General features: G+C 37.2%; 1 protein-coding gene across 5 annotated transcripts in view; it reads left to right on the top strand.

Moving 5' to 3' along the window:
• Nucleotides 1-26,472, top strand: part of Acn (Acinus) — a 333,736-nt gene that overhangs the window by 31,297 nt on the left and 275,967 nt on the right. For 4 of the 5 annotated variants that reach the window (XR_010860744.2, XM_067151132.2, XM_067151130.2 and 1 more), the window contains exon 2: nt 13,934-14,363. Coding sequence is in view for 4 of the 5 variants with exons in the window: in XM_067151132.2 (XP_067007233.2) it covers nt 13,986-14,363 (378 nt within the window). In the remaining variant the exon portion in view is untranslated. Of the gene's footprint in view, nt 1-6,497; nt 6,646-13,933; nt 14,364-26,472 lie in introns of all 5 variants that reach the window. The other variant, XM_067151131.2, reaches the window with a different exon arrangement.

Below are 26,472 nucleotides of genomic sequence, written 5' to 3'. Positions count from 1 at the left end.
AAATTACCTCAGTTAACTTATGAGGCGATGGACACTTTTTTTCAAATCTCTGAAAGGGTGTAAAGCACGCTACAGTCTTAGTGACACACAGAAGGTATACCTACCTGAGGATTGAACTGTCAAAAAGCTTTCGGGAATGTTTCTTCAAAGTAACCCTAGTATTTAAATTTCATACGAAAAATTTAGAGAACATTTTGTAACGCATTACAACTTTTCCTTTGGGTACCCACGTTCCGACACCTGTGGCACCTGTGATGTTCAAAAGGCACAAGAAGTTAATATAGAAAAAGCCGAAAGTAACTCTGCAGATCCAGAGAAAATTAAGGAATTTGATCAACAATTGAAAACCCTTCACAATGAGATGCAGCTTTAGAAGAGCATCGCTGACTGGTTTTACCGTATGAAATGGAATGCCAGAAAGCATGCACAGAAGACTGAAGGATACGAAGCAATCACTATAGACTTTGGTAAAAACTTGCCTGTTCCAAATATAACGATGAATGATGTGCACTACAAAAGACAACTGTCTTTTGATCTTTTTAATGTACAAATTCTTTCCAATGGAACAGCTGTTTTTTTACACTTATGATCAAACAGTTGCCAAGAAAGGGAAGTGATGATGTGGTATCTATGCTTCACCACTTTTTTTTTACAAACTTTCTAAGCCCTGAAGTCCGTGAAGTACACATTTTCTGCGATGTCTGTAGTGGACAGAATAAGAATTTTACAGTTATTTGGTTTCTGCATTACACAACGGTTGTGTTAAAGAGTTTTGACTAAATTACAATGACTTACCCTGTGCGAGAGCATTCATATATGGAGTGTGACCAAAATATGGCCCTCATTAACCAAAAGACGCCAGCCGAAACTCCAGGAGCCTGGCGCGACGCAATTTCTAGTGCCAGGGTCAAACCAACGCCCTTTGGGGTCTGGAATGTGCTTCGGAAATGTTCAAAGCTTGGGGAAATGCCTTGCAACAAAACTACAGCAAGAAATTGGCAGTTGCTACACGCCCTATAAAGCAGATTGTGGTTACAGCTGAAAATACTCAAACGATTCAGCATCGGGACACGTACAATGGTGCATACAGATCAACAGTCATTGTGTAGAAAAAAAAAACAGGTAAACAAAGTAACAAACAACCTGATCACCTTCGGCACATAGAACCCGAAATGTTATATTAAGAACGTATTCCTTTGAATGCAGCAAAATACACACACATTCAATCCTTGAAAAAATTCTGCAGACAGGAAGCACAACATTTTTTCGACACACTTCCACTTTCTTGCAAACACTTCCAGTAGTCTGAAACTGAGAAGAACCACCCAGAGGAGAGGGACAGCAATTACTAGAGGTATAAAATTTTACGTCACTCTTCACTTCATCACTCGGAACTTCCCAGAGAATAAAAAGTAATATTAAAATTTTTTCCATTTCAGACACAAAAATCAAGATGCGTCTTCTAAAACAGTAGTAAGAAAGAAAGAAAACATGGACATTCAAGGAAAATTTAACATTCAAATTATAATATATATGTAGTTCAATCGTCAGTTTATAACTGCTATCATTAACATAATAACAAAAATTATTGCTAGTATTTTGAGTGATCTACAATCTCTATACCTAGTGATACAGAGAAAGAACGATCAGAGTCAATGTAGAGGTGGATTAAAAAAAATTATTTTGTAATGTATGAACTTCCAATAATGATGTGTTTTACTAAAAACTTATCACCGACAAGTTCACACACCCAACGAAATGATTAAAACTGTGATATATTCAAAACTACAATCATAAAAACATTTCAAAGTTTAAAAATGTTCTCCTTGAAAATGTGGTTTCCTTGACTCTGTGCTTTTTTCTCTGTACCCTTCATATGTCTTCTCTTGTATGATTTTTCAATTAAGCATTTGAGAGATCTGGTCCCGACTGGCTCTTATGATTAGAAATTGCACTGGTTTTCATGCAACTTATTTACTGCCAATGATCACACTCTTTTCTAAATTGCCAGTAAATATTCAGATATTAATTAACAAAGTACCATGATAGTTGCTGTGAACATTTCCATTACTTTTCTTATGGAGCGGTGTGACTTTCTCCTAATCTTCACATATTTTATTTGTTTTTAATTACTTACAGTAGCATATTTTTTTACATCAATTTATGTGGAGTTATGTTATAGTTACAAATACAACCTTGTATTCATTCTTTATTTTGTGAAAGAAAGCATAGCACATGTTAAAATGGAGATCTCTTTCATTAGTTGTCTCTGGTCATTGACAATCAAATTGTATTTTGGAAAAAAAAGAAACTGCATCAACAGATGAACAAGGAACCCAAATGGATTTTAATGCAGCATTTGTAAAGTTCAAATGCATTAATTTCAAAGCTTACTGTGACTGAAATATTTAAACTTGTTGACTGAGATTTTCTTCAGAATTATATCTTTAAAAGCCAGGTATCCAGGAATAATATCTGGCTGTTTTTAACATTTTAAAACCAGGCAATTTTTGTGCTTTTTATCTCATAACTGAAACATTTTTATAACTTGACTGAATTATGTTAAGGATGAAATAAATCATTGAGAAATCTAACTAAAATGTTGGCATCATTTGGGGATGGGTGCTTTCAGTTTTGCTTTCAACCAAGGAACCAACATTTTGCAAGAGGAGTGTCGCATGAGTCACTAAATCTTTCAGTAATATCAACTAGTTCACAGCATGTCCAGAAGCAATAACATTCATCCTACTGTTCATTTTTGTTATTTGTGTAACCAAGCTACAGGAATATAGATAATTAGACCCTTTAAATTCCAAAATAACAGTTGCAGTAAACACACAATTTTCAAAAAACAAATGCTGTGTGGGATTTTACCTGGTTTCAAAATATGGTAATTTCATTTCTGCCAATCAGTTTGCCACTGCAATTGATTTTTCTGTAGATTTTGTTAGTTTTGCCCTTTTTGCAAAATAACCACATAACCACATTTCTCTTTAAGTTGACCTAATTTGCAAAAATAATATCACTGTTTTCTTTACCAGGCTTATGATTTATTAAGATATCTCAAAATTGCCTAAAAATATTCATCACCTTTATTGTAAATGCAAAAAAATCATTCCTCTACCTATAGGAGAGTCGAGAGGTATGTGATTCAGTTAACACCCAATACATTAAGTAGAAATTTAATACCCAATACATTGAGTAGATCTAATTATTGCTCTGTTTGAATATTAATTTTATGTAATTAGGTAATTCCTTACATTAAACCACTCCTCATATAAGAGCACAATTGAGATGGTAGCTGCTGTACTAAGGGCCCATAGGCCCTTTTTCAGGAATTTGGCTAAATTGGGTCTCCATAGTTTATTCTGTAAATGTACAAAAGTTCATGGTGTAACCTCGAGCTGTTAGTTTGGTATGAGATGTTGATTCGTGTGGTGGCATTTGTTCTTTGCAATACAGCATCTGTTCATTGTTTTCATTTGCTGTACACAAAGTTGTTGGTTTGTATTTGTTATGTTGAATTTAGATTATAAATATAAGTGGAAGTATATAAACTACTAGACACTTGGTTTTTGAAATATTAATGAAAAAAGATGCAAAATATAAACCAGTGAATCAAACTGGAAGAGATCTTCAGCCAAGCCAAGAGACAGTTGGAGAAGGTTTATGTTTCCCAGTCCACTAATCAAGTTCTGAGTAGAAGGTTCTGTTTAGTTACAGTGTGTTGCAACAAACTTGACTTCAAGTCATCTTCTGTCACAGAACAGAAAGACATTTTTGATTAATTATGGAATAGACGATGCAAAGAATCACAAGATACATTCTTTGGAGGCTGTTTGCACATATACACAGAAATAGACAGTTGCTGTCCAAAAGTATAAAGAGATCTACAGTGGCAGTATGTTTAAAAAAAAAAAAAAAAGATCTAATACATTAGCCTGCAACTCTTTCCTTGTTAATGTAGTAAGATGGTTTAAAAAAAAAAAAAAAGGATCATTCAACAGAATGTAGTTGCAGGGGGAAACATTTGAAGAGAAGAGAGGGAAGCACTGTAAACATCTCAATAAGTCTGAAACGTTTGTGTGAGTGAGAGCTTGATATCTAGCCATGGTTCACTTGTCAAGTATACCTTACTATGCCAGTCACCATTGTTGGTGTAAAAGCAACAGACTTCATTTCGATAACCCATATACTGTATATCAGCCATGGATTCATCTCTGTTTATTTATCTTGATTATCACTCTAAAAAGGACACAAATACAGAAGAATTTAAAATATATTTTGAAGAACATCAGTAAAGAAAGAAGCTCATCATGGCTTCCACAACATAGCATTTAAAAAAAAAAATTTCCTTTCAGGAACCGAAATCAGATACCTGCGACTTATGTATGGAGTGTGAGATGAAGTTACGAAATTATCTCCGTGATGAGTGCCTTCTAGCTTACAGGGTTCACGAAAAGAAAGCGGTTAAATATTACTAATTGAAAACAAGAGTACATTACTAGATCAGAAACCAGTGATGTAATAATACTTGTTATTTAGTTTAACTACAACAAAAGTCTGCCACTTCCTAAACTGAACTGAATGTAACAGAGTGGTTTTATTAACTATTTTTTGTTGTTGTTGTTGTTTAGTGTACATTTTCACAATGATTCGTTTTTTCTTTAAATCTTATCTTGTTTATCGGTCTCGAGAAGGGCACAAATAATTTTTATTTCATTGCTTTCAAAGAAGATACAATAGAAAAAATTAAAGCAGATTATCTTCAACCTGATGCAACTCGCAGCCAAAATAAAACCTCAGTGATGTTAAGATTTTATTCCTAGCTTTCCAAAACGTATGATGTTGATGTACTGCAATTGTTTCTGGTGAGAGGTCATTCCTTCAGACAATTTTGCAGAAATTTTGTACTAATGAAATCCAAATTTAAAAAAGAAAGAATTGAAACTCCAGCACCTTGAGAACATTGTTGTTCTACATAGAGATTTCCGTTCTCCTTCTCAGCTTCTTCATAACCTATCACTCATTTGTGACTCATAAAGCATTACTTCGTATTTCGGAAAACCCCTTCAGCTAAAGGAGCCGTATTTAAAATACAGCAATGCGTGGTTAAAGTTTACAAACTAGTTTGCAAAAGAGAGGTTATGGCGTGGCTTGCATGACAAGTCTGCCCACTTAGGTCAGGGTAGTGACAAAAACATGACAACATACAATTTGTCCAATTAGTGATGAGCCCATTGGCCTGGATTGGTTAGGTCCGACTAGTGATGAAGATCATTAGGCTGGATTTGTTAGATCCAGCTAGTGACAAAGACCATTGGGCTGGGAGCAAGCAAATGGGGTCTAGGGGTGTTAGCCTCTAGGTTAGAACCGTGAAGAGGTCCTCCAGTATCCCATGTGACAGCATTGGCTTGTGACCGGACCATTCGATAGTTATGTTATGGATACTGCTGCTACATCTGGCACATGACGTGACACGTCACTTTCAAACTCCACAGTTTAATTATTTTTACGGAATCTCTGTCGGAGATGATTGGAATTACCCTGCAGCCAATAGGAACACAAAGTGGCCGCATTTTAGACAGGGTCAGTTTTAATTTTTCTGTTTAAGTAATAATACTTAAAATAATACTTAATGCAGTGAGCTCGCAGTTGTGATCAACAGTATTCAGTAAGAAGGAAGTCAGCTCCCAGATGAAACTATCTTTACATCAGTCTGTTTTCAGACCAACTTTGCTTTATGGGAGCGAAAGCTGGGTGTACTCAGGATATTTTATTCATAAGTTAGAAGCAACAGACATGAAAGTAGGGAGAATGATTGCTGGTACAAACATGTGGGAACAATGGCAGGAGGGTACTCGGAATGAGGAGATAAAGGCTAATTTAGGATTGAACTCGATGGATGAAGTTGTACGAATAAACTGGCTTCGGTGGTGGGGTCATGTGAGGCGAATGGAGGAGGATAGGTTACCTCTGTTTTGGCGGGTAAAAGAAGTAGAGGGAGACCAAGACGTCGATGGTTAGACTTAGTTTCTAACGATTTAAAGATAAGAGGTATAGAACTAAATGAGGCCACGGCACTAGTTGCAAATAGGGGATTGTGGCAATGTTTAGTAAATTCACAGAGGCTTGCAGACTGAACGCTGAAAGGCATAACAGTCTATAATGATGATGTATGTATGTAGTAATAATAATGGTTGGGGGTCCCCTGGCAAGCATAAAGGAAGGATCTCATTTTTGCATGATAATTGCCTTCCCAGAAATGCGAACAAGCTAATAAAATGTAATCCAATACGTTAGTACTTTATCTTTAAGTACAAATCTTGATCTTGTGGGACTCTGTTCTGTTCTAAGACTTAAAATGAAATGTTTCAACCATTCGGGTATATGTAAAGCCATCACAAAGAGCTCATTCACTCTTGAACCTGCTCTGCGCACTGCTTTAAATCAAACAAAAGTAAAGGATTTGAGTACCATGTTTTCTTACCTTTCAGAAGAAAGTAGGAACTTCGATGAGAACCTCTTCAACTTAACAGTACAGTAATGCCCAAGCTGCAGAGAGTGAAGGAATCACTACAGATCTGGAAGTGGATGATGTCGATCATATGGATACCCATTGAAGAGTGAAATGATCTATATATTGTAATTTTTTGTTATTAAGAGTGATACAGTTTGTTTTAAGATTTCCAATTTGATTTTTATTACAAATGTTTGGAAACTTTTTTTTTACATAAAATTGTTTAATCATTTAGTATTTTAAGTGTATAAATATTCCTTTATTATTATTATAAGTTGTAATACATCACTAGTGTTTTCCACAATAATTCTCCATATTATAATTAAATATACTATATTTCTGAGAAAATTTTAATGAAAGTATTTTCCATAGAAGGGCTTGTGACATGCATGTATATAACATCATTTTTTCTCAAATGGAATTTACAGTAAGTTATAGAAAACTACATATAATTTCAGAACAAGCCAACCTATTATGTAATCATTTATTGTCTGTCCTATTGAGTGTTCCAGGTAGAAAACTTTCAACCTCAGTATGTACAGATTTTATTTTGGAGTATGGACCCTTATTGCAGCTACTGACTCAATTGCTAATTTGATCATATTATTGAAGTTTTAGACTTATTTCAACCTCCACTAAAGTCTTTTCAAGTAATACTCCATTTAACTAAGTGGTCTATATATAAACAAAACAGGCTGCAGTGGTGGGACAAACTTCTATGATTCTAATGGGAACAAAACCTACGTGTAGTCAAGAGCTAGCTCTGCACACTGCCAACTTATGGATGTTTTAACACTAGAACGGACAAACATTAGTCGTACCTATAAAGGCTACACATAGTCATTTTGCACGCTGCTGTTTACAGATGTATATCTGCTATACAGGGACTGGGAAACATTTGAAAGTAAAATATGTTTTAAAGCAACTTGAGTAACATTGAGATTTATTGTATCCAGACCAGCCTATTAAATATTTACTTTGTGAATATTATTTCGCTACAAATCTGTAAAAATGAACTTGTGACATACCGTATTTGCAATCAGTTTGGCTTTGGGAGAAGGTTGATTTAATGAGAAACATAAAATATGTAAATATGTTTCTATTTGTTTAGAGAGCTTAATATTCAAATGCTCAAATTCTTGATGAGCGCCGGGCTGAGTGGCTCAGGCGGTTAAGGCGCTGGCCTTTTAACCCCAACTTGGCAGGTTCGATCCTGGCTCAGTCCGGTGGTATTTGAAGGTGCTCAAATACAACAGCCTCGTGTCGGCAGATTTACTGGCAAGTAAAAGAACTCCTGCGGGACTAAAGTCCGGCGCCTCGGCGTCTCCGAAGACCGTAAAAGTAGTTAGTGGGACGTAAAGCAAATAACATTATTATTATTATTATTATTATTATTATTATTATTATTATTATTATTATTATTATTATTATTATTATTATTATTGATGAGCAGTTTATGTAAGTGATTGCCTTACACGAACATTTTCCATGGACTGCATTATTGCATGGAGAACCTGTACCAGAGGTTTTGTTCTTTTTACAGTTGTAGTTCAATTGACATTGGCATCACTGACAAGTGGCACCTTGGGCCTGAGGCTGAAGGTCAAGGAGTTGAATCAGTCTGGATGTTTTCTACACAAAATCAGCTCTTGGGTTTTGTATTACTCTAAGAATAAAATCACATCGAGGGATTATCTCATAATTTCCTCATAGACTATTTATGAATTGATTGCTCCTAGATCAGGTAGTGGAACAACGAATGTGAGTAAACAGTGGAGAAAAGACATCAAGCATGGCTATTATACCAATCTAAAAAATCAGGAATATCCTTCCACAATGTGGTATAGCAAAAAAAGGAAAGCACCCAGACTTTAAGGAGAATTAAGAGAAAACACCATAAGGATGCATTGAAATTAATTGATGAATAATTCAACAAAACACAGTCGAGAGATTGCTACAAAATCTTCAATAAAGACACTCCAAAAATACGAATCCTCATCTCTACTAATGATGGATGAAAATGGTAAGCTGGCCCATAACAGTGAAGATGATAATGCACAAATCCTGGCTAGATATTTCACATAACTCCTAAAATGCAAGGAACTGATAAAACTCCTTAACTTGAACTCCAATAACTGCACCCCCCCAGAAAACATCAAACCCTTACATTATTTTATTATATGAAATACCTCCTCTCATGCAGAGGCTGCCTTGCGACAAAGTATACTTTTACATTTATTTTTTAGAAGAGAAATAGATATATACTGACTGAGCAAATGTCGTGGGATAGCGGAGCACTGATGCGCAAGTGTGTCTGCGCACCACACGCCCCCTGTGCCAGCGGCAGTTGTATAGGAGACCTCGTGAACAGTAGCTGTGCGTGTGACAGATGTAACATGGAATGTCATCGTGAGCAGACACCGTTCGAACAGGGTATGGTGGTTGGTGCCCGACGGATGGGAAGTGCGATTTCGGAAGTGGTGCGGGAATTCAGCTTCACACGATCAACCGTGTCCAGGGTGTATCGTGAATGGTTGAATGCGGGTGTCACCATCCACAACAGACGAACGACCGGCCGTCCAGCCACCCACGGTCCTTGTTAAGAGCCATTTCTGATAAGCCTTCTTTTTACATTTACAAGCTGCTCTCACTTTATCATTCCACCACGATGTTTGCTTTTTCCATCTTTACACATAGTTGTTCATAGGCATTTCCTTGCTGTTTCTAGTACCGCATCCCTGTATGCCACCCATTCTCTTTCTATATCCTGAACCTGCTTACTGTCCACTGTCCAGAACTTCTCACTAATTATATCCATGTACTTCTGTCTTAATTTTCTCATCCTGGAGATTTTCTTCCCTTATTCGTTGGCAGACAGATTTCACTTTCTCTATCCTAGACCTAGAGATACTTGGTTCACTACAGATCAGATAGTGATCTGTTCCATCGAAAAATCCCCGAAAACCCCATGCATTGCTAACAGATTTCCTGAATTTGAAGTCGGTTGAGATATAGGCTATTATGGATCTATTACCCCTACCCTTCCATGTGTGGCAGTGAATAGCCTTAGGCTGCTCATCCACTGCAAGCGACTACACACGGTTACGAGATGATGCGACTATACGTGACTGGGGTCGTCCACTGCAGGCAAATTTGTGCGACTGTCTGTTGGCGTCTGTACTCCGTACGGGTCTGTGTGTGTTCTGCTGTAGGCGTTGTCATGTTAAGATCATTAAAGATTCTGTGAGACGGATGATAAGACTTCAATTTCCTTTTTGGAGATTTACTACCTGATGAGGCGTCTGAGGGAAAGTAACAAAAGAAGGCATCGGTGTTAACGCTATCCAGTAGCATGATTAAGATCGACCAATGGGGGGGTGGGGTGGGAGTGTATATAATTACAAAATTATGACCAAACATAATGAAGGTGCTTGTGAGTGAGTGATGTGCGCATGCATGATTGTCTTTATATGGACACTGGTACAAGTGAATTATGTTGATAGATAGCAGTACACTACAAAATCTGACATTAAAATATAGAACAAGAACAATATGATCAAGGTCAACAGTTTACAGCGAATGGTATGTTCAGATTACATTCCAAAATCCAACTTTCGAGGCTTCTTAGAAAATAAATTCAAGAGATCTGTCGGTTTTACAATTATGGCTCTGTGAATGTTCAAAATAGCCAACACTTTGAGTCGACTTTCACTTGTTTATTGCCGTTTCCATTTCTTTTCTTTTGTAAAACATCCATGGGGTGGGGGGGTTTCTAACCCTCCCAGTAACCTCCCCTTGGCTACGCCCCTGGCACTAGTCAAAAGGAAGCCAATGGGAGATTCCACCATCTGTTCGATGATTTGAACAAAGAAGTTCTTTGATTATTATCGGATGCTTCCAGAAATATCCGGAAACTACATTCTGAATGCAGTAGACCAAGAATAGCCAAAACGCCTCACTTCAGTTAGACAATAATGCCTCAATCAATCAATAACTACTGATCTGCTTTTAGGGCAGTCGCCCAGGTGGCAGATTCCCTATCTGTTGTTTTCCTTTCCTAGCCTTTTCTTAAATGATAGCAAAGAAATTGGAAAATTATTGAACATTTCCCTTGGTAAGTTATTCCAATACCTAACTTCCCTTCCTATAAACGAATATTTTCCCCAATTTGTCCTGTTGAATTCCAACTTTATCTTCATGTTGTAATCTTTCCTACTTTTAAAGACACCACTCAAACTTATTCGTCTACTGATGTCCTCCCACGCCATCTCTCCTCTGACAGCTCGGAACATACCATTTAATCGAGCAGCTTGTCTCCTTTCTCCCAAATCTTCCCAGCCCAAACTTTGCAACATTTTTGTAACGCTTCTCTTATGTCGGAAATCACCCAGAACAAATTGAGCTGCTTTTCTTTGGATGTTTTCCAGTTCCTGAATCAAGTAATCCTGGTGAGGGTCCCATACACTGGAACCATACTCTAGTTGGGGTCTTACCAGAGATATGCCTCCTCCTTTACATCCTTACTACAACCCCTAAATACCCTCATAACCATGTGCAGAGATCTTTACCCTTTATTAACAATCATATTTATGTGATTACCCCAATGATGGTCTTTTCTTATATTAACACCTAGGTACTTACAATGATCCCCAAAAGGAACTTTCACCACATCAACGCAGTAATTAAAACTGAGAGGACTTTTCCTATTTGTGAAACTCACAACCTGCCTTTTAACCCCGTTTATCATCATACCATTGTCCACCGTCCGTCTCACAACACTATCGAGGTCAACGAAACTCCAGATGCCATGGGACGTTTTATAGCCAACGTTGTGATCGGAACTTAGGTGAAATATTTTTATTGATTACCGAAGTGTTAGAAAAGACCAATTATTCTACCATATCAAAACTGTTTGATAGTGCTATATTTCTCCTGTGGCTGAGGGCATCAAACATGACAATGTACTTATTTTTAATTGATGCTGCACCGTATATGGTATGAGCAGCTAATTCATTGAGGGCACTTTATTCTAAAATGGTCCATGTTACATGCCTTGCCCATGGACCGCACAGAGTTTGTGAAGAAGTAAGGGCTCTTTACCCCAGTCTAGACAGGCTTATAGTGAACGTTAAGAAAGTTTTCTTAAAAGCACCCTCGCGAGTCACACATTTCAGAGTTGACGCTCAAGACATTGCATTACCTCCACAACCTATCATAACACGCTGGGACTCGTGGTTAAATGCGTGTATGTATTATTGCGAAAACTTCAAGTTAGTGAGGGAAATAGTGCAGAGTTTTGACAGTGAAGAAGCTGCAGTAATAAAAATTTCCCAGGACATGCTATCTGAACCAAACACTTGAAGGTAGTTTGGAATTCATAAAATCAAATTTCGCCTTATTGACAGCAACAATCGCATCATTGGAGGATACGGGCGAAGAAAGCGTCGATTCCATTTCCTTAATCAACCGGGTGGAAACTAGTCTTAGCAACAATCATGGCAAAATTGCTGCGGGTATTGCATCAAAACTGAAAAAAGTGCTGGACAAAAACACTGGGTATAAAACATTATGCAAAATCTCAGACATTCTTTCTGGTGAAAACTACTGCGTGGATGGGATTGAGGAGGATTTAGCAGCAAACGACCTTCCTTGCTTCAAGTATGCTCCGATCACATCAGTTGATGTTGAACGCAGCTTTTTGAGATATAAAAACTTGTTGGCTGATAACCGCAGATCATTTACAAAACGCTCAACTGAAAATTGTTAGTAAGCTATATGAATACTTTTTTTTTAAAGCTTTGAATTTCAAAAGAATTAAGGGTCAAATTAAGTATATAATTTAAGATATCAGTGCAACATACAAAAATAAGTCAGTAAGATCAACATAAGAAGAATTAAGCAGAAGAAATATATATCATTTTCAGTGATTTTTTTTTTTTTTAGCTCAACAACATTCACTCCCTAGTTATAAGTATTGTACTTGCATGTTAAATGCTTCTAAATGATGTTCCTGTAACATTTGGCACATAATGAAGTCTGAACCTTCCTTCTGCCTTCACAAATGTGCAGCTGGAAGGCATTGTTAACTTTTGCAAAGCAAAGAGTTAAGTCATCTCCTTCCAGGCCATGAAGGTCTCTGGATGGGTGGAAGGTAAAGGCTTCCACTATCCGTAACCTTGGCTTTTGGTGGGGTAGAGTAGTTAGCTCTTTACCCGGCCGCCTTTGCCCCCAGAAATTAATTTTTGGTGTAGGCTGAATGAACTTCAGGGCCATGTGCACCTCCTGAAGTGGAAATCTCATTTCTTAAATTTTACGACTTCCTGAAGGGGAATCAAACCCACGTACTTCTGGGTGAACCGAGCACGCCTTTACCGCCTCGGCCAGGCAGCCCCTGTTGTTAACTTCTGATTGATTCTAATAGGAGAGATGTTAAATACATGATGATGGATGTATGAAGTGGGTAGGTAACATGGGCTTGCTGTGAGAAATCTGAAATCCCCAAAAGTCTATGTGATTTAGTTTGGGTTAATTATTTTGGTGTTTTATTACCTTGTGAATTGTTTTCTGAAAGAATGTGCCTAAGTTAGCATGGCATATAGTGTCTATATATGATGCAGATAACCTCCTCTGTGTAAGTACATCTTTTCTGCTGGCTTACTTTTAACAATTAGTATGCTGTTTGGGAGTGGTACCCATCATTTTTGTAGCTTAAGGTGAAATTTCTATATTTAACGTATTTTGTAGTTATAGGGCCAAAACATTGTCAGTTGAGCTACAGGTATGCTGTGATCTTTCCTGGTGCATGGTTTCTCATCTTTGTGAGATTGATATCAAGGATTAACAATTTTAACTTTTTTCCTCTGAGAAGGATAAACATTTAAAAACATCTGCAGAGAATTACTGATAGTATTTCCATAACTGACTTAAGGAACACAGATGATAATAGGAAGAATTGTGTTGTTCAATCTACCTGTGATAAATTCAGTCACTTCTTTCTGAATGGAATTTTTCCACTCTATACTTGTGACTGTACTGTATTACTTTATTCATTTTTAGAAAATAGGTCCCTTTCATAGCCACACAACAATAATTTACTGTGCATCTGCAGTTAATTTCTCATTATTCACAGAATAGCTGACTCCCATGTACTTGTCACTTTCACATAATATAATTAGTACATGTAATTTGCAGTCAGTGATGGTAGTAAATCTTATTTTTTAATAAATTTCTTTCTCTCAGCTTTATTACTGGTTTAAGACAAAGTCTGTGCAAATTACTGATAAGGAAGTCGTGGGAATCACAATCATATTAAGCTATACCATCACTGTTTGCAGTTCACCTTCTACACTCTTATGACTGTCAGTTCTAGTCCTGAATTCATTTTGGGAATAATTGTTATCTCTTTTGTTTTAGTGACTCACCTTATCTCACTTTAATAGCATTTGTTCTTTTGATATAAACAAAAATGAAGAGAAAAAGTGAGAAAAGTCGAGATAAATCATACTCTGATCGAAAATCAGAGAAACCCATGAGAAAATCTCGGAGATATTCCAGGAGAAGAAAGAGGTCTGCTTCTTCATCTGCTGAGCGTGATGAGTCTGGCACAGAAGATAATGAGACAAGTGTGAGAAGTAGTCAAGAGGATACAGAAGAAGAAGTTCCTCCAAGCTCAACTGTAGATGTTGGTGCTGTTATAACTGCGGAGGATAATTCTGATGAGGAGGCCAGTGAAGCCAGGAGGTCCTCTAAATCCGATAGTAATGAACGAATAACTAAGTTGGAGAATGCTGAAGAGGATGACTGGAAGGAAGACGATCGATTCTGGGAAGAAGGGGACCTCCCAGTAAGTAACCTGCGCTGTGGATGAAGTTTGTGTTAGTGCAAGTTTTTCCTCAATTCTGTTTTGCACATGTTTATTTTGCATTATATTTTTATATTTTGAAGTGTACTGTAGAGAGTAGGATTATGGTAGATATGCACAATTTTCTATTTCAATGTCAATAAACATGCATACACTAAAGGTGCGCCTTTTCTTTATTATAGTCTGTTGCTTTTGTAACTGTATTGATATCTAAATCTGTGTATTGGTAAGTAGTAGCAAGCAGGCAGTTGCAGGCATGCAGTAATATGAATTAATGTGGTGTGTTCACCTGTGCCCGGTGCACTTCAAATTATTCATAAACCTAGTTATAGGAGACAAATGCAAACCCCAGAGTTATAAATTATTTTATACTTACCCATGGAAGCTGTTGATTAAGATATTATGTTACTTAACAATATTATGTAACTGAATCTTTTATCCTTGCAGAAAATATGTAATGTGATAACCTTGGATTTGATGAAAACATTGGGGATGGTTGCTTAAATTCTTCCTTTTCTTTGCCAAAGACAAGATATCTTATGAATCTGTGAATGATGAAATAACTCACACCAGCACATGGTTTGTTTACCGTATAAATTGGCACTTTTGTTTTCTGTTCTCACCTGAAAGTAATACTTCCTTGTCACTTAGTGAGGCTTTAACTAATGGTATGGAGCTTCAAAACGTTTTATTATTTATTATTTACATTTTATGGCCTTCATTGGACCACTCAAGCCAATTTTATACAAATAATTTTATTTCAGTTTCCTGTCAGCCCAGTACTTCTTCATTCTCTCTGATCTTATCCTTCTTTCTTCATCAGAAATCACCCTTCCTATTGTCTGTTTATTGATTCTGATTTGCAGTTTGGTTTGTTTGTCTGTGAGTTTCGTGATTTTGTTGGTTTTGTTTCTTAGGTCTTACACAGTAATTTGTAGTTTATCCATATCTTCTTTGATTTCTGTAATCCACTTAATGTTGCACTTACTATTCCACAATTTTTCTATTGTTCTCCTGATGATCCTGTTCTCTGGTGTCCTGATTAGATGTCCAAAAAATGAAATGCATTTCTTCCTGATTGTGCTCATTACTGGTTCTATTTCCTTGTAGACTATTTCATTAGAAGCTACTCTCCAGTGTCCATCTTTTTGGTATGATTTGTTGATGCACGTTCTGATGATTCTTCTCTCTATCTTGAGTATTTTGTCTATTTGTGCAGTGTTAGTTGTTTTGAAGATGGTTTCGCTTGCGTATGTTATTTCTGGTTGACTATTTTGTAATGTTTTAATTTTGTTGCTATTGACAGGCCCTTTTTGTTGTAGTTATTCTTGGTGACATATTGTGCTCTGGTCAATTTATTTATTCTTTTATGCCATGCTGGCTTTTCATTGAGGTTATATGTTATGATTTCTCCCAGATATTTAAATTTATCTACAATTTTGATTTCTTGGTTTCCTATGGCAATTTTGTTTATGAGTGGTGGGTCAGTAAACATGATTACTGTCTTTTCAAAAGATATTGCAAGACCAATTTTCTGTGCTATTTCCTGTAGTGATATAACTTGTCTGATTTCCTGAATATTGTTGGACAAGAGAGCAAGGTCATCGGCAAAACCTAGGCAATTTAAACTTGTTGTCTTTGGGTCTTCCAATTTGTATGTTCTTTGGATTACTCTTGTACCATTCCCTCATTATATATTCCAAGGCACAGTTGAACAGCAGTGGTGACAAGCAATCTCCTTGCCTGTTTTTATGATGAATGGCTCAGAGAATTCCCCTCTGAACTTGATTTTTGATTTAGTGTTGGTTAAGGTGAGTTCAGTCAATTTGATTAATTTCGGATGGAGCCCAAAATTTCTTAAAATTTTCAACATTGATGGTCGTAAGCTTTTTTAAAGTCCACAAAGGTTATTGCAAGAGGTTTGTTTTGCTTCTTGTAATATGCCATGGCTGATTTTAAAGTGATGATTTGTTCTGCACTATAATTTTTATGAACTGTCTTTGTCCTTCGATATGCACAGAAAACACAGTTAAGTGGATATCTGTGTATTTACGGCCTACACAAAAATAGGAAGCTGTTCTGCTATAATATCATTAAATGAGAGAAACCACAAGTATGCTCCCTAAGTGATCAGATATGTATATGAAATATCTGTGAAACGAAGTTGACATTGCGACCGTGTTAAAACTATCACATGAACTGTAATCTACACACTTTGTGGTACTGGGCGAGTAGAGGCGCGCGGCTGTGAGCTTGCATCCGGGAGATAGTAGGTTCGAATCCCACTATCGGCAGCCCTGAAAATGGTTTTCCGTGGTTTCCCATTTTCACACCAGGCAAATGCTGGGGCTGTACCTTAATTAAGGCCACGGCCGCTTCCTTCCAACTCCTAGGCCTTTCCTATCCCATCGTCGCCATAAGACCTGTGTGTGTCGGTGCGACGTAAAGCCCATAGCAAAAAAAAAAAAAAAAAAAAAAAAAAAAAAAAAAAAAAAAAAAAAAAACAACTTTGTGGTGCAGTGCAGTATGGCATAGAGAGGAAGAGCTAGCTGAATGCATGTATTTGATAGGTTCGACTCCAGGGCAGAGATTCTCTTTGATTTTTGATTTATTTAGTATTTACAATCTCCTGATCTACATGAAGTACCCTCTTTTATGCTCATTTTCATTGAATGAAAGTGTATATGTTCCAAAGAAGGGCCGATATGTCATTAGGGTTGGACAAAGATGGGATAAGTAGTTAGGGTGGGGGGCAGACTTTACTAACAATGGTTTATGCACATTTGAACACGCCACTGAATGGATATTGTAGTGCGCTGTATTATAGCCAATGTTATTCACATGCAGGTTTTGGCAGTGAGTTGTAGAAGGCATTCAGGATTTTCTGGGTCCTGGGTGTAAATTCTTTGTTTCAAATGCTCCTGCAGAAGTAGTCTAACAATGTTAAATCTGGTGATATGGCGGGTCAGGAGACAGTTTACCTCTTCCTACCCATTTTCTTGGATGTTCATACTCAGATGGTTGAGGATGGTTAACGCCTAATGTGGTGGAGCTCCATCGTGTTGAAATCACATCATTAAACATTCTCAGAGTGGTTTATCCTCCAGAAGAGGTGGTAGTTAAGGGTGTAGAAAGTGCAGGTAGTGACCACCTGTTAAATGGCTCTCAAAGAAATGTGGTCCAAAAAGACTATCACCCAAGGGTCCATACCATACATTAACTCTCCATCACCCTTTATAGGCTGCCTATTGCATCCAGTGGGGGTTTTCAGCACTCCAGTGGTGCATGTTGTGGTGGTTGATGGTACCATTGTGGAATCTCACTTCTTCTAAGAACAGGATTTTGTACAGGAATGCTGCATCATTTTCCATATTTCCTAACATCCACTAACAGAAATTCATTTGAGCTTTGAAATCCCACCCGTAGAGCTCCTGTTTTAGTTGTGTAGATGGTAGGGGTAATATTTATGCACATGCAGTATTCGTAGTACAGTATGGAAGCCTGACTTACGTTCACCTGTTGTGCAATTGCCTGTGTACACGTGTGGGTTATTGAGAAATGTCCAGAACAGTCTCCTCATTCTCACTAGATGTTAGCCATCTCTTGAACTGGTGATATCGTCTGAAGTACCTCTGTTGTTCATAAACTTTTTTCAATATTGCGTAATGTCTTTGCAGTTGGATGTTGCCTGTCCAGATACCTTTCCTGATAAAAAATTTATTACCTGCAATGAATTCTTTGTTGCTTACCTGTAGATATGGAACATGTCAACATATTTGTCCGTGGAATGCATGGTTAGCAGCTACTTCTTTCCAACCGTATAGTATTGTAATGCGTGCAGCGCACAAGAACAATAATAGTAGCATTGTACAGCTTGGATGTGGCACACACTGGTCTGTGTTTAAGCTGTAAAGCTTCATACCAATTTTGAAATTTTTGTATGTTGTAGAATTCGAATTATCAATACTACATTCCCTTAATTGGTAGCATTAGGCTGCATGCGCTTCGTCACAGCTGTGGGCAAGACTTGTATTAAGTGTGCCTTACAGTACGCCACTCCACCATTTTACTGTTTTGTACAAGCTACATGTCACTGTATCATAGTTTTAAGCGTTAATTTTGTGTTTTGCTATACCCAGTCGCTTGGTGTGATATCATAACTTATTTACATGGTAGACTGACTTACACTAAATGATTGAAAGAATGTCATGTTTTTTGAAAGGTTTATAGTCAAATGGCAGGAACAATAATAAGTGTTCAGAATCACCTGAAAAAAAGTCAGAATCACCTGAAAAAAAGTACTTACAGCGTATTTGTATCATACGGGATGGTAGGAGAGATATATTGACGTCACGACGATCTCACACCTTTGTGGTTCTGCAGAACAAAATATTGGTTCAGTAAAACCTCGTTAATTCAAAGTCGTTGGGACGGATATCAGACTTTGAATTACGTGATTTCGAATTAACCGGCAGTACATACTTCGGAAATGCCAACCCTTGCGGCATCACTTTATATTCTAAGACCCATTAGTGCATGCAATTAACCTTGATTCACAGTTTAAAGCTCTCAAATGCCATGGAAAAAAACTTTTTCCAAAATGTATCCAACAAAGTGCATTTACAGTATTCAAATAATGGATAATTCACTGGCAAACATAACCTCACGCAATGATATCAAAAGAAAGAAAACATGATTCAGAGACGAGGAGAAATCTATACTGGCTCCCCTGTGCAAGTGCTTTTTTCATTGGATTACTGTACTGTATGCATTTTAGAAGCCTTGAGCTTGCACGGAAAGTACCCGATGCCCTTAAAACATCGCCGCTTATCAAACTTTCCTATGACTGGGGAAAGAAGTCTCTCACTTCCGTGTGCACTGCATAGCAGCTCAGTACATTTCCCGGCTGGCAATTGTCTCCTTTAAAACCACATGTCCGTTTGGCCGCAGCATTTAAAAAAATAAAACAAAGAATGCAGTTTAATCGGCATTGACAATAATTTTTGGTGCGTACGAATTTATTATAGGCTATAAGCCACGCTTTTTCGCCAACGCCAACTATCGGCATCGCCAGTGTTCGCAGATTCTGCCTCTCCGCGCACTGCCTGCTGTGTGATATTGTGGCGTTTCTTAAAACGCTGAATAAAAATTAATTACGATTCCGCTCGAACATTGCATATATGAAGCACACTATAGACATGCGGAAGTAGGTGAAAGTGTGCAAATTTACTCCTGCACGTTCTGGAAGACACATTCTTTTATGATGCAGAGAAATTTTGAATTTAAATTACTCTTGTAAACTACTATTTTTTTTTTTCAAAATATAAAGGCAGCTTCGAATTTAAAGTCTGAATTTCGCTAACAGGACTGATATTGTTCTTCGAATTACGAATTATCCGTATTTCTAATTAAACGATTTAAATATCATGCAAAACTGTACCTCATGTTTTGGGGAACGAGAGCTGCTTCAATGAACCGATTTCGAATTATCGAGGTTCTACTGATATACTAAAGACTTGGAGCAGTCGGTTAGTGTTGCAGAATGCAGGTTATAAGATGATCATTTGTAATTTCCTTGATATAAACATTTTAATCTGGAGTTATCATTGATAGCTTTCACGGCCCATATTTGTGGACATGATATGGGCTTTTGGGCATATGCCTTGTCAAGAAAATAGGTCACTTGTAGTTAAAAGGAAAGGGTTAATAGATTAGCCGTATCTCGCCGGGCTGAGTGGCTCAGACAGTTGCGCTGGCGTTCTAACTCCAACTGGCAGGTTCGATCCTGGCGCAGTCCAGTGGTATTTGAAGGTGCTCAAATACGTCAGCACATAAAAGAACTCCATGTGGGACTAAATTCCGGTACCTTAGCGTCTCCGAAAACCATAAAAGAGTAGTTAGTGGGACGTAAAGCCAATAACATTACAAAAATTAGATTAGCCTGAGAATAACTTATTTAAACTGTTGTTTTCCTTTTAGCTAGGACATTGGCCTAGTTAAAATCTAGTGTCTTTTTGGGCTAAACTCCATACTTTCTTTACAATATAGATTTCTTCGTGCAGCTTGTTCATGATGCTGCAAAAACAAGAGAGTTCTACAACATCTTCACAATCACAATTAGCCAGTTCTATCAGTAACTGATGTGGCCTCTTGAAGTCTGAAACTTAGATAAGTATTTAGGAGTTGCCTCCACTTCCAGCAATCTTGAGCGATGTTTTGCCAGTTAACTCCGGCAATTTTACGGATGTCTTTATCCCAGTGATCCGGTGGCCTTCCTCGTGGTCTCAGTTTATCTCTTGGGCTCCATTTGAGAACAACCTCTGTCCATCTGTCATCCCTTCTTCAGGCCATATGTCCTGCCCATTGCCACTTCAAGGTTGATATTCTCGTTATGTCAATGACATTTGTGACTGCTCTTATGTCAACATTCTAGGTAAATTTATATCAGTAAAATGAGTTGTGTCTTGAATTTGTTCAGGTTTTTTTTTTTTAAATTGTGTTTCTGTAATGTCCAGAATAAAAGGAATACAATTTTTAAATTTTAATCATGTCTGTACGTAGGCACATGTGAGAACGGCTGAATGAAATTTAATGAAAATTTGAGTTTAAGGCAGGGGAGATGGCACTACAATCTAGCCTATAAATAATGTTGTGTGGCCCTATCAATAAATGTAACATAACAGGAGTTGTAGAAAATGAAATTTCCAGTCTTATACACAGGATGACTGTCTAATTGGTGAGTTAGTTAACTTTCTTTTTTATCTTGCTATTCCTCTGGTTATTGTATAATCTGATAACTAATGGTTCTTGACTCACTGATCCATTATAGTATTCAAGCTAGGCTTATTCATTGGATGCTACGAAAATGCTGATTGGAATGTGGAGTTTACACATGGAATGAAACACTGCAGAGAAGTGTGCACCGCCCTCTGTATCTCGGTCAGGTCATTTCAGCACTAGAACTTGGCAAGCTTAGTACTGTTCATTAAAAATGAGATTTTGTGCTTCTTTCCATTTAATTCCTCCATTTTCTGAACCACCAAGATGGTGGACCTGTTAAGGAAGCGGTCCTATAGCTGTTGAATTGTAGAATTATTTTGCAATACCATAATTAATTAATTAATAAAAAGGATTAAATTGATGTAAGGGGGCAGTACTGGCTATATGTATGGTCCCTGAAGATAGGTACTGATTTCAAGGAAGATTCTTACATTAAACCAAGTGTGATGATAAAATATGAGTAGTTCCTTGAGCGTGGATCATGAGACAATGATGCTTACTAATTGCATACACCATCATTGTCTATAACTTCTTTAATACTCTTTTTTGCTAAGTCTGCTTCTTATAATTGGTTCTATTTTGTAGCCTACTGGCAATTTTCAAGGCTCTATAGCATTAATATGTACTTCTCTGCAGATGCCATTGAGAGAGAGAGAGAGAGAGAGAGAGACCATGCATTTCTTAATAGACTGTGTAGCCTTTAATTTGAAGAGCTTTGTCGAGTACTGACTTGATAGTACAGTGATAAAAAATATACAGCAATTACCAAGGTTCCAGTGCATGCAGAATTATTGTTTCAGGTTCTCTGTGATATTGACATAGGCTGTTAATCTGACTTTGCCTTGATCAGCTTGTAAAGTGTTTTAGGTTGGAGAAGCTGTTAGTCTATTCATTGAAAGAACTAATCCTTTTGAAATTTTTTTTTTGGTTTACTTAGAGATGCAGAATACACCGTCAGAAATTCTGATGTAATATTCCGGAGGACCTACTGTGAAAACTGTTGTAAAGGCCACCCCTATTAGCAACCAATCCTTCTTCCAAGAACTGATTTAAAACCCCATAAATGCAATGTATTTTGTACCTCTCTTTCCAACCAATGACCGGGCATTTTATTTGTTTCAGTTCTTTCAAAAGACCATTTTCTTGGTTAAATTTTTTGTACACAGTACGTATCTAAAATTACTGTAAAATTATGTCTTGTCTGCCTTCTGAAACAATTTAGGAGTCTTGGCATTACAGTACACTTCCAGAGGTGCTATACTTTCCATTCTTGTATAGCTGGGTATTCAAATTGTTTCAGTTGTTCCATCAGCGTTTCACTGGTTTGGATTTTTTTTTTTCAATTTGATTTACGTAGCACCAACACAGATGGGTCTTCTGGCGACGATGGGACAGGAAAAGCCTAGGAAGTGGGAAGGAATTGGCTGTGGCCTTAATAAGGTACAACCCCAGGATTTGCCTGGTGTGAAAATGTTAAACCCTCGTCAGGGCTGCCGACAGTGGGGTTTGAATCCACTCTCTCCCGGATACGGATACTGACCGCACTTAAGCAACTGCAGATGTTGTGCTCGGTGGAATAAAATTATGTGCAGTAGTAGTAAGTGAACTGGTGACTTATCCATTTCTTTCTGCAGTTAACAGTACAGTTCCGTTCTCATGTTGTGTAAGATAAAACCGTTTATTTTGACTACGCATGAATACAGTGACTAGGATCATTACTGCTCTGGTTTCCCAGGTTAAAGACTATGTGTGTTTCCCAGTTTAAAGACTATGTGTGTTTAGTTAGGAAGGAAATCTGTGGGGGTAACGTTTAGAAGTTAAAAGGCCAATTATCTTAAGGTTGGACTGCTACTTGTTGCTGGATTAAACCACAAGGCATTTTCATGCTGTAATAGTTTGTTCATGTTAATGTATGCGGCATGACAACAACATATGTAGCAAAAAAGAGTGAAAGTGATCTGCGAAAATGAACTTTGAGAAAGAAAACTAACTGAAAGATTTAAATCCGCACCCCTTTTCAAGAGACCACCTCTCTAAAAGACCATTTTTTCATGGAATATCACCACTCGTCGCTTAACACAGGTTTCACAGTATTCATGAAACCAAGAGGGACCTATGTTCCTGTAAAACATACTGCATACCGACTTGTCAGCCATGAATTGTCACTTCGTGAATTGAATATCTTTCGAAACTCTTGTATTGGCTGTTGTGATCGTATAAGTTCTTAAAGGAAACTTCCCATTATCAGTCAGTTGCAAAGACATATTCTTGATTAGTGTTTTCTAGGGATTTACATAGTATGGTAAACTGCTGGTTCTTAACTGTATCTCAAATTTATAGTTCAAATTGTGAAATGCAGCCTGGGATTAGTTGTACTGTATGTCGGTCATTGTTTGATAGTGTGCTTTACAACAGTTACCCTTAATTACATGAATTATGGGGAAACAAATAACCTGGAAGTGATGTTATAGATAGAAGCAAAGGGAGGAGAGATTATGGAAGTTACAGTATGTTCCATATTTATTGTTGACAGAAACAATGGTTATCTCTGCTTGCATTGAAAGTGCTACAGTAAGGGAAACCATCACTATTGTACAAGGACACAGTGTTTTGTGTTATCTGATCAAACTGTATAGTACAGTTTAAGATAAGGCATACGAGTGGCTGATCTGTTTGAGTGTTGTGAGACACCACAGCACAAAATATCCTGGTTGGGGTTTGTTTTATGTATATTGGCAGCTTTGATTTTTTTGGAGGGCTGTATTAATTTACTGGTTAGGTAAGATACATAGATGTCATACATTTATACATGAGGGGACTTCTTGGTGAATGTGGTTTATTAGGTACTGTACAGGAATGGACAAATTGGAGGGGTTCTCATGTAATGACTAGGGAGCAGACTTTTATGTAATTACATATTTCTTCTTTTTTAACACAGTTAACAAAATTTATTACTCCTGTTATGCATCCCGAAACACAAAAACACATATTTTCATAATTTTTTAATGTAAATACATACCGTAAGAAAGTCCATAATAAGCACATAAATCGGCAATAGTTGTTACTCAATTAAAATTTAAAATACTTCTGTGTTATTAAACGAAGCTCATATTATTTTTTTTACAATTGTGATATTTTTTTTAACAGTGTATCTTAACATCATATTTCTGAATGTTGTGTTTATTTATGGACTTCCCTCTGGAAGTTTGAAGACTTGCTGGTCACTGGCTTCGTCGTTTCCTTTATACAGCGATTTGATTTGCTGCAAAAGACGTTTCCCTCCATGATTGAATTAGCTAGCATTCTAAATCATATTAGTCAGCCCGTTCAGGTTTTCGTTACCGAATGTCAACAGAAAGCAATCACGAGGAATACCATAGATAAAATTGTGCACTTGGGACTGAGGAAATATTCCCGGTGGGATTGTGTCACTTCAAAGAGTAAGGTTAGTTGTTCAGGATATCATGGTCATGTGATTTTGCCCGAATTTCTAAGGTAAAAGAGAGATTTCCTTTAGTCTCTGTTGCTATTCTTTTTATTGAAACTGTGATTTACCGTAAGTGCATGCGTCTTAACCTGCAAATCAATGCCGAAAGCAGAGTAGAGTACAAGATCGTGTCTTCAACAATATGTAGAGGAATAAAGTCCTATTTTGCCAATAGTGTGGTAAAACAATAAGTGCAGATCAACGTTTTCAAGTAACCCAGCATTTGTCTGGAAATAAGCACACTGCGGCTGCTTCGTTTATGCATTTGTGACAATTACTCATAGATGAACCAGCTATTTCAAATGTAGGGCCATGTATGTATGTAGAACATTTGTTTGCACTGACATTTCTCTTGGCAAAATAAATAATCCAGGACTGAGAAATTTCAGACAAACTACATTAATTTTGAGCCTCCACGCGATGCCACATTAATAATGCAAGTATGAAGAATTAAGGAAAAACTATCGCACAAACTGTTACGAAGATACGTTACAAAGAATTAGGGCAGTATGTGATAGCAAAAAACTGTGGGTGACCATTGTCAAAATCACTGATTCAAGTGGCAGAAAATGTTGTAGTTGGTGTACTGAAGAATGACAAAACTGCTTGTGAACACTCTTATTTGCTAACGTGTGAAGAAATGCCTGCTGCAAATCATGTCACTGTAGCTAGGTTGCTTAATGAAGCCATGCACTTACCTTTGCCAAAAGGTGTAAAATATGACAGTGTATTGCTTCTACTTACTGACAGTGCAGCTTACATGAAAAAAAAAAAGAAGCCAAAAGCCTTCTGTAAACTTTTAGAAAGTGATACACGTAACTTAAGTAGTTCATGCTCTACAGAGGTTATGTGAAACGGTACGGGCTCATTATCCTAAAGTGGATAAATTAGTTTCTAATGGCAAAATAATTCTTTGTAAATGCACCCTCAAGAATCAATCTGTTTAAAGAGGAAAACCCAGGTCTTGTGCTTCCTTCTCTGCCCACTGCCATGTGGTGTGTTACCTGACTTAGCACTATGGTATACTATACAGACAATTTCAAAAGTTTCGCATCTATTGTGAATGCAGTAGATGAATAGGACGCGTCTCAATGGAGATTCTTCAAGAGTTATTGAGAGACTGCTATATGAAAAATGAATTGGCATTTATCTCTGCCAATCTTAAGTTTTTTGTGTAAAACCGTAGACATACTTGAAAAATCCACTACCTGTTGTCCAAAACAGGGAAGGTTGTGTGTACCATCTTCAGGCCTGTCGACAGTGGCGTTCGAACCCATTATCTCTTGAATACTGGATACTGGCTGCACTGCAGCAATCAAGCTCGGTAATTAATTAGATTCACACGGCTTCACAGGTATGATTGTTAAACGTCAAATATTAACATTTGTTCTGAAGAAAAAGAAGGGTTTAAAAAAATGTGTGAAGTTGAAGTATTGGAGGGTGCTCATGTTGGTGAAATTGATGGCGTTAGTGTTTGCGACATTCCTTTCTTTAACTATGCATGTCCGACGTCCTGTGATGTGAAGCGATTGTTTTTACAGTATACTTTAAAGATAAAAGTTTCATAATGTTCCATATTGAACTGTATCACAATTAAATTGAAACAAGAAATAAATTGGTTCAACCTATTGAGATCTGTTGAATAGGTTGAACCAATTTATTTCTTGTTTCAATTTAATTAATGGTATAAAGCCCCATTCACAATGCAAACGTAACTTAGCGTAAACTTAAAATTACCGTTAACTTAGAAGTGTGCGACCATGTTATCTGATGGAACCATTCACAATGCGCCGACGTAAACTAAACTGCGAGTCCGTAAAATTA

Source organism: Anabrus simplex, chromosome 7 (genome assembly GCF_040414725.1).
Source record: "Anabrus simplex isolate iqAnaSimp1 chromosome 7, ASM4041472v1, whole genome shotgun sequence".
Taxonomy (NCBI): domain Eukaryota; kingdom Metazoa; phylum Arthropoda; class Insecta; order Orthoptera; family Tettigoniidae; genus Anabrus; species Anabrus simplex.
This window is presented reverse-complemented; position numbering and strand designations above follow the sequence as displayed.